Source organism: Oncorhynchus kisutch, unplaced genomic scaffold (genome assembly GCF_002021735.2).
Source record: "Oncorhynchus kisutch isolate 150728-3 unplaced genomic scaffold, Okis_V2 scaffold4086, whole genome shotgun sequence".
NCBI classification, from domain to species: Eukaryota; Metazoa; Chordata; class Actinopteri; order Salmoniformes; family Salmonidae; genus Oncorhynchus; species Oncorhynchus kisutch.
In genome coordinates, this window is record NW_022266031.1 from 97501 (window position 1) to 111369 (window position 13869).

A 13869-nucleotide genomic window follows, 5' to 3' on the forward strand; every position below is an offset into this window, starting at 1 on the left:
CCGGTCTACTAGCCCCCACCGTCGCCGGTCTACCAGCCCCGGTCTACCAGCCCCGGTCTACCAGCCCCCACCGTCGCCGGTCTACCAGCCCCCACCATCGCCGTCTACTAGACCCCACCGTCGCCGGTCTACCAGCCCCGGTCTACCAGCCCAGCCCCGGTCTACCAGCCCCGGTCTACCAGCCCCGGTCTACCAGCCCCGGTCTACCAGCCCCGGTCTACCAGCCCCGGTCTACCAGCCCCGGTCTACCAGCCCCCACCGATCCCTTTTTCCTTTTCTGTTAGTTTAGTCTGATTAGTTGCACCTGTTCCTTTTTGTGTTTCTTGGTTTGTGTCTACTTCAACCTGTTAGGCTCGCTTAGGTTTGTGTCTATTTCAACCTGTTAGGCCTGCTTAGGTTTGTGTCTACTTCAACCTGTTAGGCTCGCTTAGGTTTGTGTCTATTTCAACCTGTTAGGCCTGCTTAGGTTTGTGTCTACTTCAACCTGTTAGGCCCGCTTAGGTTTGTGTCTACTTCAACCTGTTAGGCCCGCTTAGGTTTGTGTCTACTTCAACCTGTTAGGCCCGCTTAGGTTTGTGTCTACTTCAACCTGTTAGGCCTGCTTAGGTTTGTGTCTACTTCAACCTGTTAGGCCTGCTTAGGTTTGTGTCTACTTCAACCTGTTAGGCCTGCTTAGGTTTGTGTCTACTTCAACCTGTTAGGCCTGCTTAGGTTTGTGTCTACTTCAACCTGTTAGGCCTGCTTAGGTTTGTGTCTACTTCAACCTGTTAGGCCAGCTTAGGTTTGTGTCTACTTCAACCTGTTAGGCCCGCTTAGGTTTGTGTCTACTTCAACCTGTTAGGCCCGCTTAGGTTTGTGTCTACTTCAACCTGTTAGGCCTGCTTAGGTTTGTGTCTACTTCAACCTGTTAGGCTCGCTTAGGTTTGTGTCTACTTCAACCTGTTAGGCCCGCTTAGGTTTGTGTCTACTTCAACCTGTTAGGCCCGCTTAGGTTTGTGTCTATTTCAACCTGTTAGGCCCGCTTAGGTTTGTGTCTACTTCAACCTGTTAGGCCCGCATAGGTTTGTGTCTACTTCAACCTGTTAGGCCCGCTTAGGTTTGTGTCTACTTCAACCTGTTAGGCCCGCTTAGGTTTGTGTCTACTTCAACCTGTTAGGCCCGCTTAGGTTTGTGTCTACTTCAACCTGTTAGGCTCGTTTAGGTTTGTGTCTACTTCAACCTGTTAGGCCTGCTTAGGTTTGTGTCTACTTCAACCTGTTAGGCTCGCTTAGGTTTGTGTCTATTTCAACCTGTTAGGCCTGCTTAGGTTTGTGTCTACTTCAACCTGTTAGGCTCGCTTAGGTTTGTGTCTACTTCAACCTGTTAGGCCTGCTTAGGTTTGTGTCTACTTCAACCTGTTAGGCCTGCTTAGGTTTGTGTCTACTTCAACCTGTTAGGCTCGCTTAGGTTTGTGTCTATTTCAACCTGTTAGGCCTGCTTAGGTTTGTGTCTACTTCAACCTGTTAGGCTCACTTAGGTTTGTGTCTATTTCAACCTGTTAGGCCTGCTTAGGTTTGTGTCTACTTCAACCTGTTAGGCCCGCTTAGGTTTGTGTCTACTTCAACCTGTTAGGCCCGCTTAGGTTTGTGTCTACTTCAACCTGTTAGGCCCGCTTAGGTTTGTGTCTACTTCAACCTGTTAGGCCTGCTTAGGTTTGTGTCTACTTCAACCTGTTAGGCCTGCTTAGGTTTGTGTCTACTTCAACCTGTTAGGCCCGCTTAGGTTTGTGTCTACTTCAACCTGTTAGGCCTGCTTAGGTTTGTGTCTACTTCAACCTGTTAGGCCTGCTTAGGTTTGTGTCTACTTCAACCTGTTAGGCCAGCTTAGGTTTGTGTCTACTTCAACCTGTTAGGCCTGCTTAGGTTTGTGTCTACTTCAACCTGTTAGGCCTGCTTAGGTTTGTGTCTACTTCAACCTGTTAGGCCCGCTTAGGTTTGTGTCTACTTCAACCTGTTAGGCCCGCTTAGGTTTGTGTCTACTTCAACCTGTTAGGCCCGCTTAGGTTTGTGTCTACTTCAACCTGTTAGGCCCGCTTAGGTTTGTGTCTACTTCAACCTGTTAGGCCCGCTTAGGTTTGTGTCTACTTCAACCTGTTAGGCCCGCTTAGGTTTGTGTCTACTTCAACCTGTTAGGCTCGTTTAGGTTTGTGTCTACTTCAACCTGTTAGGCCTGCTTAGGTTTGTGTCTACTTCAACCTGTTAGGCTCGCTTAGGTTTGTGTCTATTTCAACCTGTTAGGCCTGCTTAGGTTTGTGTCTACTTCAACCTGTTAGGCTCGCTTAGGTTTGTGTCTACTTCAACCTGTTAGGCTCGCTTAGGTTTGTGTCTACTTCAACCTGTTTGGCCTGCTTAGGTTTGTGTCTACTTCAACCTGTTAGGCTCGCTTAGGTTTGTGTCTACTTCAACCTGTTAGGCTCGCTTAGGTTTGTGTCTACTTCAACCTGTTAGGCCTGCTTAGGTTTGTGTCTACTTCAACCTGTTAGGCTCGCTTAGGTTTGTGTCTACTTCAACCTGTTAGGCCTGCTTAGGTTTGTGTCTACTTAAACCTGTTAGGCCTGCTTAGGTTTGTGTCTACTTCAACCTGTTAGGCCCGCTTAGGTTTGTGTCTACTTCAACCTGTTAGGCCTGCTTAGGTTTGTGTCTACTTCAACCTGTTAGGCCTGCTTAGGTTTGTGTCTACTTCAACCTGTTAGGCCAGCTTAGGTTTGTGTCTACTTCAACCTGTTAGGCCTGCTTAGGTTTGTGTCTACTTCAACCTGTTAGGCCCGCTTAGGTTTGTGTCTACTTCAACCTGTTAGGCCCGCTTAGGTTTGTGTCTACTTCAACCTGTTAGGCCCGCTTAGGTTTGTGTCTACTTCAACCTGTTAGGCCCGCTTAGGTTTGTGTCTACTTCAACCTGTTAGGCTCGTTTAGGTTTGTGTCTACTTCAACCTGTTAGGCCTGCTTAGGTTTGTGTCTACTTCAACCTGTTAGGCTCGCTTAGGTTTGTGTCTATTTCAACCTGTTAGGCCTGCTTAGGTTTGTGTCTACTTCAACCTGTTAGGCTCGCTTAGGTTTGTGTCTACTTCAACCTGTTAGGCTCGCTTAGGTTTGTGTCTACTTCAACCTGTTTGGCCTGCTTAGGTTTGTGTCTACTTCAACCTGTTAGGCTCGCTTAGGTTTGTGTCTACTTCAACCTGTTAGGCTCGCTTAGGTTTGTGTCTACTTCAACCTGTTAGGCCTGCTTAGGTTTGTGTCTACTTCAACCTGTTAGGCTCGCTTAGGTTTGTGTCTACTTCAACCTGTTAGGCCTGCTTAGGTTTTGTGTCTACTTAAACCTGTTAGGCCTGCTTAGGTTTGTGTCTACTTCAACCTGTTAGGCCCGCTTAGGTTTGTGTCTACTTCAACCTGTTAGGCCTGCTTAGGTTTGTGTCTACTTCAACCTGTTAGGCCTGCTTAGGTTTGTGTCTACTTCAACCTGTTAGGCCAGCTTAGGTTTGTGTCTACTTCAACCTGTTAGGCCTGCTTAGGTTTGTGTCTACTTCAACCTGTTAGGCCCGCTTAGGTTTGTGTCTACTTCAACCTGTTAGGCCCGCTTAGGTTTGTGTCTACTTCAACCTGTTAGGCCCGCTTAGGTTTGTGTCTACTTCAACCTGTTAGGCCCGCTTAGGTTTGTGTCTACTTCAACCTGTTAGGCCCGCTTAGGTTTGTGTCTACTTCAACCTGTTAGGCCCGCTTAGGTTTGTGTCTATTTCAACCTGTTAGGCCTGCTTAGGTTTGTGTCTGCTTCAACCTGTTAGGCCCGCTTAGGTTTGTGTCTACTTCAACCTGTTAGGCCTGCTTAGGTTTGTGTCTACTTCAACCTGTTAGGCCCGCTTAGGTTTGTGTCTACTTCAACCTGTTAGGCTCGCTTAGGTTTGTGTCTATTTCAACCTGTTAGGCCTGCTTAGGTTTGTGTCTACTTCAACCTGTTAGGCTCGCTTAGGTTTGTGTCTACTTCAACCTGTTAGGCCTGCTTAGGTTTGTGTCTACTTCAACCTGTTAGGCCCGCTTAGGTTTGTGTCTACTTCAACCTGTTAGGCTCGCTTAGGTTTGTGTCTATTTCAACCTGTTAGGCCTGCTTAGGTTTGTGTCTACTTCAACCTGTTAGGCCCGCTTAGGTTTGTGTCTACTTCAACCTGTTAGGCCCGCTTAGGTTTGTGTCTACTTCAACCTGTTAGGCCCGCTTAGGTTTGTGCAGGATTATTTTGTTACTCTGTTGGTTGTGGATGTGTTTTCGTTTTGTTTTCTGCAGACTGTTTGTCCTGTGTTTTGGGCTGGTCAGTGTTATGGTTGTGGATGTGTTTTCGTTTTGTTTTCTGCAGACTGTTTGTCCTGTGTTTTGGGCTGGTCAGTGTTATGGTTGTGGATGTGTTTTCGTTTTGTTTTCTGCAGACTGTTTGTCCTGTGTTTTGGGCTGGTCAGTGTTATGGTTGTGGATGTGTTTTCGTTTTGTTTTCTGTGGACTGTTTGTCCTGTGTTTGGGCTGGTCAGTGTTATGGTTGTGGATGTGTTTTCGTTTTGTTTTCTGCGGACTGTTTGTCCTGTGTTTTGGGCTGGTCAGTGTTATGCGCCCTGTAATTTGGCGTGAACGTTTGTGCCGGAGAATAAATAATTACATTTCACCGAACCCTCTGCTCTCTGCGCCTGACTCCTACCCACCACTCCTAGTAAACCCTCTGCTCTCTGCGCCTGACTCCTACCCACCACTCCTAGTAAACCCTGACAGTAAGATCAGGGAGGTAAGGGAATAAATAGGCCATAGTGGCGAAATAATTACAATTTAGCAAATAAAGACTGGAGTGACAGATGTGCAGAAGATGAATGTGCAAGTAGAGATACTGGGGTGCAAAGGAGCAAAAAATATAAATAAATAAACAATATGGGGATGAGGTAGTTGGATGGGCTATTTACAGATGGGCTATGTACAGGTGCAATGATCTGTAAGCTGCTCTGATAGCTGATGCTTAAAGTTAGTGAGGGAGATATAAGTCTCCAGCTTCAGTGATTTTTGCAATTCGTTCCAGTCTTTGGCAGCAGAGAACTGGAAGGAAAGGCGGCCAAAGGAGGAATTGGCTTTGGGGGTGACCAGTGAAATATACCTGCTGGAGCGCGTGCTATATATTTTATTGCATCCTATATAATCTATCATTATTAATTGTACAGAATATTAATGTTACATAAATGTTTCTGTGTGGCTTAGAATGTAAATTCATTTAGTTCGGTTTTTGGGTTAATTAGGGTTAGCGTAAGGGTGAGGGAAAATAGGATTTTGAATGGGACTGCATTGTGTGTCGCCACAAGGTTAGCAGTACAAGACTGTGTGTGTGTGTGTGTGTGTGTGTGTGTGTGTGTGTGTGTGTGTGTGTGTGTGAGAGAGAGAGAGTGGGGATCCATGTTTTATATGTTTACATGGATGGTCTCCTGTGTTTACATTACCACCACCGTACTGACATACGCCACATTACCACCACCGTACTGACATACGCCACATTACCACCACCGTACTGACATACGCCACATTACCACCACCGTACTGACATACGCCACATTACCACCACCGTACTGACATACACCACATTACCACCACCATACTGACATACACCACATTACCACCACCATACTGACATACTCCACATTACCACCACCGTACTGACATACGCCACATTACCACACCGTACTGACATACTCTACATTACCACCACTGTACTGACATACTCCACATTACCACCACCGTACTGAGGTGCTTTACATTACCACACCGTACTGAGGTGCTTTACATTACCACCATCGTACTGACATACTCCACATTACCACCACCGTACTGAGGTGCTTTACATTACCATCATCGTACTGACATACTCCACATTACCACACCGTACTGACATACTCCACATTACCACCATCGTACTGATATACTCCACATTACCACCATCGTACTGACATACTCCACATTACCACCATCGTACTGATATACTCCACATTACCACCATCGTACTGATATACTCCACATTACCACACCGTACTGATATACTCCACATTACCACCACCATAATGACATACTCCACATTACCACACCGTACTGACATACTCTACATTACCACCACCTTCCCGAGGTGCTTTACATCACAGCCACAATACTATAATTGTGTCAACCCCTTCCAGGGATGTTTTCATGCTTTTATCCTTAAATACGTTTTCTCTGAATGTTCAGCTTCAGATTACCATACATTATCCCCACCATCACCGGGGCTGTTGCCATACATTATCCCCACCATCACCGGGGCTGTTGCACACATTATCCCCACCATTACCGGGGCTGTTACCACACATTATCCCCACCGTCACCAGGGCTATTACCATACATTATCCCCACCATCACCGGGGCTGTTGCCACACATTATCCCCACCATCACCGAGGCTGTTACCATACATTATCCCCACCATCACTGGGGCTGTTACCATACATTATCCCCACCATCACTGGGGCTGTTGCCATACATTATCACCACCATCACCGGGCTGTTGCTGTACATTATCCCCACCATCACCGGGGCTGTTACCGTACATTATCCCCACCATCACTGGGGCTGTTGCCATACATTATCACCACCATCACCGGGCTGTTGCTGTACATTATCCCCACCATCATTGGGGCTGTTGCTATACATTATCACCACCATCACCGGGCTGTTGCTGTACATTATCCCCACCATCACCGGGGCTGTTACCATACATTATCCCCACCATCACTGGGGCTGTTACCATACATTATCACCACCATCACCGGGCTGTTGCTGTACATTATCCCCACCATCATTGGGGCTGTTGCTATACATTATCACCACCATCACTGGGGCTGTTTGCTATACATTATCCCCACCATCACTGGGGCTGTTGCCATACATTATCACCACCATCACTGGGGCTGATGCTATACATTATCCCCTGTACAGTCCCTGTTTATAAGACGTGTTGAAATAGAATCCTGCTGAAGAAACCTTCCTGTGTTCTTCCTTGTAGAGTGTGTGTTGGTAACCAATACATCTATATACTGTACGCACAGGACATTGTATGTATTTATTTGTGTGTGTGTGTGTGTGTGTTGGCTCCTGGGTGCCACTGATAGAGCCCTGTGTAAAGCCTTTTTGAGGTCAGATTGCAGGCTGTTGCTCTTGTAAAAACCCCTTCAATTATTCAGCAAAGTCAAGTTCTGTTTTATCTCCCTCTTGTCTAAGTGGGCCTGCTTGGGGACAGCAGGGAGGGACAGAGGGATGGAGGGAGGAAAAGAGGAGGGAGAAGAGGAGCATATGAGTATTTTTTTCTCATTTTTTCTATGTGGGCCTGCTCGAGGACAGCAGGGAGGGAGGGAGGAGCGTAGAGTATCGTCTCCACAGCTCTGATGCCACTAATTACTGTCTCATTTAGATGTGATTGAAATAACCCAGCAGCTGGAGACATGGAGAAATAGACAACACCAAACAAGGAAGGACCAACGATATCTTCTCAGATATGGAATGATAGGATTGTATTTTACATGATTTATTCTTTCATTAGGCAGGGTTGAGTCCAATTGAGACCGAGGTGTTGTTTACACGGGAGCCCTGCATGACAAACAATTACACAATCAAGGCAGCATGGGAGAGTAGGAAATACACAAGACATACAAAACATACAAAACACAAACACAAAAAACAACCATTTCCCTCAGCAAAGAAATCCTCAACCAACCATCTGAATGGCCTGAAAGACACCAGTCCATCCAACTGTAGGTTATTCTGAATGACCTGAAAGACACCAGTCCATCCAACTGTAGGTTATTCTGAATGACCTGAAAGACACCAGTCCATCCAACTGTAGGTTATTCTGAATGACCTGAAAGACACCAGTCCATCCAACTGTAGGTTATTCTGAATGACCTGAAAGACATCAGTCCATCCAACTGTAGGTTATTCTGAATGACCTGAAATACACCAGTCCATCCAACTGTATGGTATTCTGAATGACCTGAAAGACACCAGTCCATCCAACTGTAGGGTATTCTGAATGGCCTGAAAGACACCAGTCCATCCAACTGTAGGTTATTCTGAATGACCTGAAAGACACCAGTCCATCCAACTGTAGGTTATTCTGAATGACCTGAAAGACACCAGTCCATCCAACTGTAGGGTATTCTGAATGACCTGAAAGACACCAGTCCATCCAACTGTAGGTTATTCTGAATGACCTGAAAGACACCAGTCCATCCAACTGTAGGTTATTCTGAAGTGTTCCACAAGGAAAGTGGGTTAAAAACAAAACACTGTTTAACCTAAATCTGTACTTGGTGCAGCAACAGCAAAGACTTCCTGTCTTTAGGGTTTGTGGTCTGTGGTTCCGTTGTGTTTAAACTGACCAAAAGTAGCCGTGGGAGACAACATGTATTGTACATGGCCAGCTTACTTCTGAGGTATCTGGAGATATGAGTCATGTGTGTGTGTGTGTGAGTCATTGCGCTGGCAGATCAAATGAATGTCTTCCATCTGACATGATGTGACGGGCCCATAAGATCTCAGCACATTTCAAAGCTCTCAATTCCAAGGTTCACGTGATCCATTTGAAAATCGACCTACACAAACAGAGAGAACAAATTAAGCCTGGATTCTCTCTCTCTCTCTCTCTCTCTCTCTCTCTCTCTCTCTCTCTCTCTCTCTCGCTCTCTCTCGCTCTCTCTCGCTCTCTCTCGCTCTCTCTCTCTCTCTCCATACTTCGCTCCCTCTCCTTCCCCATCTGTGACAAAGGGCCCAGGCAGGAAGGCTGAAACAGATATAGAAACATTCCTATCTGTTGATCTGTGACTTGTCTCCTAGTCTCCTCCCCTTCCATCCCAAGAGCTGTCTGTTTCTGTTCTGTGACTTGTCTCCTAGTCTCCTCCCCTCCCAGCCCCATCCTGTCTGTTTCTGTTCTGTGACTTGTCTCCTAGTCCCCTCCCCTTCCAGCCCAAGAGCTGTCTGTTTCTGTTCTGTGACTTGTCTCCTAGTCTCCTCCACTCCCAGCCCAAGAGCTGTCTGTTTCTGTTCTGTGACTTGTCTCCTAGTCTCCTCCCCTCCCAGCCCCATCCTGTCTGTTTCTGTTCTGTGACTTGTCTCCTAGTCCCCTCCCCTTCCAGCCCAAGAGCTGTCTGTTTTCTGTTCTGTGACTTGTCTCCTAGTCTCCTCCCCTTCCAGCCCAAGAGCTCTCTGTTTCTGTTCTGTGACTTGTCTCCTAGTCTCCTCCCAGCCCCATCCTGTCTGTTTCTGTTCTGTGACTTGTCTCCTAGTCTCCTCCCCTTCCAGCCCCGTCCTGCTTTTCTTCTTCATGCTAATGTCTAACTCTTTGAAAGCTTGTAAACTTTATCTAATTAAATACAAAAGTAGATACTCCCTCCTCTCGCAAGCACACACACACAAACACACCCACACACACACACACACACACCCACACAAGCACACACATGCAAACACACACACAGGTTTTGGCAGGTTGCAACATTAATTTATGAAATATGCAGATGTCTTTTGTTTGAAGCAGCTGTTTGGTGCTGGTGCCAGGATTCAATCAGGGATCTCTCCAGGGAGGGCGTGTGCGCGTGTGTGTGTGTGTGTGTGTGTGTGTGTGCGTGTGTGTGTGGGGGTGTGTGTGTGTGGGGGTGTGTGTGTGTGTGTGTGTGTGTGTGTGTGCATGACCGGGCGGCCAGCGGCCCCGTTTGATGTCTGACAGGGACAGAGTGACGCTGACGCTCAAATGGCGGTGTTCCAACCGCAGCCCAGCTCTGCAGTGAGTGTGTGTGTGTCTGTGTGTGTGTGTGTTTTGGATGTGTGTGTTTTACAAACTGTGGAATAAGGATCCGGTATATGACAGATCGTTCCTTTGTGGAACAGCTATAGATTGTGATTAGGACTGATGATCATTATTGCGAAGCTTGAACGTGGATGGTGTGGGTGTGGTGTGTGGGTGTGTGTGTGTGTGTGGGGGGGGGGGGTTAAGGAAACAAGGGAGGAATAGTTGTTGTGATGCACTGAGAGGGGGATTATTTTTTGTGATGCACCCTTTAATAAAGAATGAGTGTCAGGGTGGGTTCTGTTCCGTCAGGAATCAGATTGACCTCTGACTTTTGCTCAAACCCTCCTTTTTCCCCAGACTCTGGCTGTGTCTGAAAACATTACAAGACATCAAACCTTTACTTCCTCGTTCCTTGTTTCCTCTATCCCTCTCATTGGAGGAGGAAGTCATAGGGAGGGACCTTGGTTCCTAGAGGCAATGATTTGAGGAAACAAGGACGGAAGAAGCAAGCAACGTTTTTCAGACACATCCTTAGATTGGCCACGTCATCAAAGGGACGAACGAAACAGAGCACATGAAGAGGAATAGTTTCCGTAACCAGGAAAACACCCTTCGGCAACACCGGCAATGCCCTTAGAAGAATGTACTTTACGGACGCAATTCCTGACAAAGACGAAAGTCAGTTAGACGGAAGTTGATCTGGAGCAGAGAACTTTACTCCGTGGTTTTCACTCTCTGATGAAGATAACGTTGTCTCTCGCTCTTTTGCCAGGACGTATTTATGTCTGGTCTGTTCCCGACAAACACTGTCAGCTGCATCATTTCTAATTTATGGGGCTCATTAAACAACGGGAACATAAAGCGTAGCAATTATCATTTATCATGATATATTATTTAACAGGAGCTCATTCTCCCGGCTAGGGACTGGGGAGGCAGGGAGGGATGGCAGGAGGAAGGAATGGAAGGGAAAGGACCACAGGGGTTTTAAAAACAGCTGGTACTAGAGAGTCTGAGAGAGAGAGAGAGAGAGAGAGAGAGAGAGAGAGAGAGAGAGAGAGAGAGAGAAAAGGGGGATGTAGGGAGAGGAACAGGGAGCGATTAGGCACACAGAGGGTAATGAAAACACAGGGAGGCAGAGGTCATGGATGTCAAGATTTGGAGAAAAGAACAGAAAAGGCAGAAGAAAACAGAGGACACAGAGAGACAGAGATGGGGTCAAAGGGTAGAGAGAGATAGGGTCAAAGGGTAGAGAGAGATAGGGTCAAAGGGTAGAGAGAGATAGGGTCAAAGGGTAGAGAGAGATAGGGTCAAAGGGTAGAGAGAGATAGGGCCAAAGGGTAGAAGGAGATAGGGTCAAAGGGTAGAGAGAGATAGGGTCAAAGGGTAGAGAGAGATAGGGTCAAAGGGTAGAGAGAGATAGGGTCAAAGGGTAGAAGGAGATAGGTGAATATGTTAATAGCAGTAGAGGGAGATGGGTGAATATGTTAATAGCGGTAGAGGGAGATAGGTGAATATGTTAATGGGAAAATCTTGTTAGTGGTAGATGGATATAGGGGGAATGTGTTGGTAGTGGTCGATGGATATAGGGGGAATGTGTTGGTAGTGGTAGATGGATATAGGGGGAAGGTGTTGGTAGTGGTAGAGGGAGATAGGGGAATGTGTTGGTAGTGGTCGATGGATATAGGGGGAATGTGTTGGTAGTGGTAGATGGATATAGGGGGAAGGTGTTGGTAGTGGTAGAGGGAGATAGGGGGAATGTGTTGTTAGTGGTAGAGGGAGATAGGGGAATGTAGTGGTAGAGGGAGATAGCGGGAATGTGTTGTTAGTGGTAGAGGGAGATAGGGGAAGGTGTTGCTAGTTGTAGAGGGAGAGAGGGGGAAGGTGTTGGTAGTGGTAGAGGGAGATAGGGGGAATGTGTTGGTAGTGGTAGAGGGAGATAGGGGAATGTGTTGGTAGTGGTAGAGGGAGAGAGGGGGAATGTGTTGGTAGTGGTAGAGGGAGATAGGGGAATGTGTTGGTAGTGGTAGAGGGAGAGAGGGGAATGTGTTGGTAGTGGTAGAGGGAGATAGTGGGAATGTGTTGGTAGTGGTAGATGGAGATAGGGGGAATGTGTTGGTAGTGGTAGAGGGAGATATGGGAATGTGTTGGTAGTGGTAGAGGGAGAGAGGGGGAATGTGTTGGTAGTGGTAGAGGGAGAGAGGGGGAATGTGTTGGTAGTGGTAGAGGGAGATAGGGGGAATGTGTTGGTAGAGGGAGATAGGGGAATGTGTTGGTAGTGGTAGAGGGGGAGAGGGGGAATGTGTTGGTAGTGGTAGAGGGGGAGAGGGGGAATGTGTTGGTAGTGGTAGAGGGAGATAGGGGGAATGTGTTGGTAGTGGTAGAGGGAGATAGGGGAATGTGTTGGTAGTGGTACAGGGAGAGAGGGGGAATGTGTTGGTAGTGGTAGAGGGAGATAGGGGAATGTGTTGGTAGTGGTAGAGGGAGAGAGGGGAATGTGTTGGTAGTGGTAGAGGGAGACAGGGGGAATGTGTTGGTAGTGGTAGAGGGAGATAGGGGAATGTGTTGGTATTGTTAGAGGGAGATAGGGGGAATGTGTTGGTAGTGGTAGAGGGAGATAGGGGAATGTGTTGGTAGTGGTAGAGGGAGATAGGGGAATGTGTTGGTAGTGGTAGAGGGAGAGAGGGGGAATGTGTTGGTAGTGGTAGAGGGAGATAGGGGAATGTGTTGGTAGTGGTAGAGGGAGATAGGGGAATGTGTTGGTAGTGGTAGAGGGAGATAGGGGAATGTGTTGGTAGTGGTAGTGGTAGAGGGAGATAGGGGGAATGTGTTGGTAGTGGTAGAGGGAGATAGGGGAATGTGTTGGTAGTGGTAGAGGGAGATAGGGGGAATGTGATGGTAGTGGTAGAGGGAGATAGGGGAATGTGTTGGTAGTGGTAGAGGGAGATAGGGGAATGTGTTGGTAGTGGTAGAGGGAGATAGGGGAATGTGTTGGTAGTGGTAGAGGGAGAGAGGGGGAATGTGTTGGTAGTGGTAGAGGGAGATAGGGGAATGTGTTGGTAGTGGTAGAGGGAGATAGGGGAATGTGTTGGTAGTGGTAGAGGGAGAGAGGGGGAATGTGTTGGTAGTGGTAGAGGGAGATAGGGGAATGTGTTGGTAGTGGTAGAGGGAGATAGGGGAATGTGTTGGTAGTGGTAGAGGGAGAGAGGGGGAATGTGTTGGTAGTGGTAGAGGGAGATAGGGGAATGTGTTGGTAGTGGTAGAGGGAGATAGGGGAATGTGTTGGTAGTGGTAGAGTATGTTACACAATCACCCAGGTTCTGTCTTCTAGCACCTTAATATCTAGGTTTCGGATGCTGATCATTCTAACTACATTTGAAGTGGAGACATCAGTATCTTCATCACTGGGAAAGATAAACGTTTGAGATTTGTATCATGTAAAATGTTACGAACAGTGTTGTCAAACTGTTTTATAATTTCTTGAAAAAAAAGTTGTCTTTTGTTCTCCCAAAACGTGTCTGGAAAGTTTTGTTTAAATCAAAAGAGATATGGTCAAAAAGTGACTGAATTGATTTGGATTTACCAATATTCTGTGTGCTGTGGTATTTATACAACACTAGATAATCCTCCTGTTATTGTCCCCCGCTGTTCTATATCAAATAATCATCAATTCCTCATCTGACATGTTGTTCCAGACTCCCCATTACTGTAGAGCGCAATGATAGTCATAACTCTGTCAAGGCAATGGCAATGTAATTAGCTTTATGAATATCGTGACCCTTTCGCCTTCATTCTCCTGCCATAAGCATCTTCTCTCTCTCTCTCTCCTTCCTCCCCTCTCTCTGTCTTTCAATGTCTCTCTCTCTCCTTCCTCCGCCTCTCTCTGTTTTTCAATGTCTCTCTCTCCTTCCTTCCCCTCTCTCTGTCTTTCAATGTCTCTCTCTCCTTCCTTCCCCTCTCTCTGACATTCAATGTCTCTCTCTCCTTCCCCCCACTCTCTCTGTCTTTCAATGTC

The 13869-nt window shown here is 46.9% G+C and overlaps 1 protein-coding gene across 1 annotated transcript in view; it reads left to right on the top strand.

Annotated features, from left to right (window-relative positions):
• Positions 1-13869, top strand: part of LOC116373898 (extensin-like) — a 63299-nt gene that overhangs the window by 15331 nt on the left and 34099 nt on the right. Inside the window, exon 6 of the mRNA XM_031822195.1 lies at positions 1-243. This exon is cut by the window's left edge and continues 220 nt beyond it. Coding sequence (XP_031678055.1) covers positions 1-243 — 243 coding nt within the window. The remainder of the gene's footprint in view (positions 244-13869) is intronic.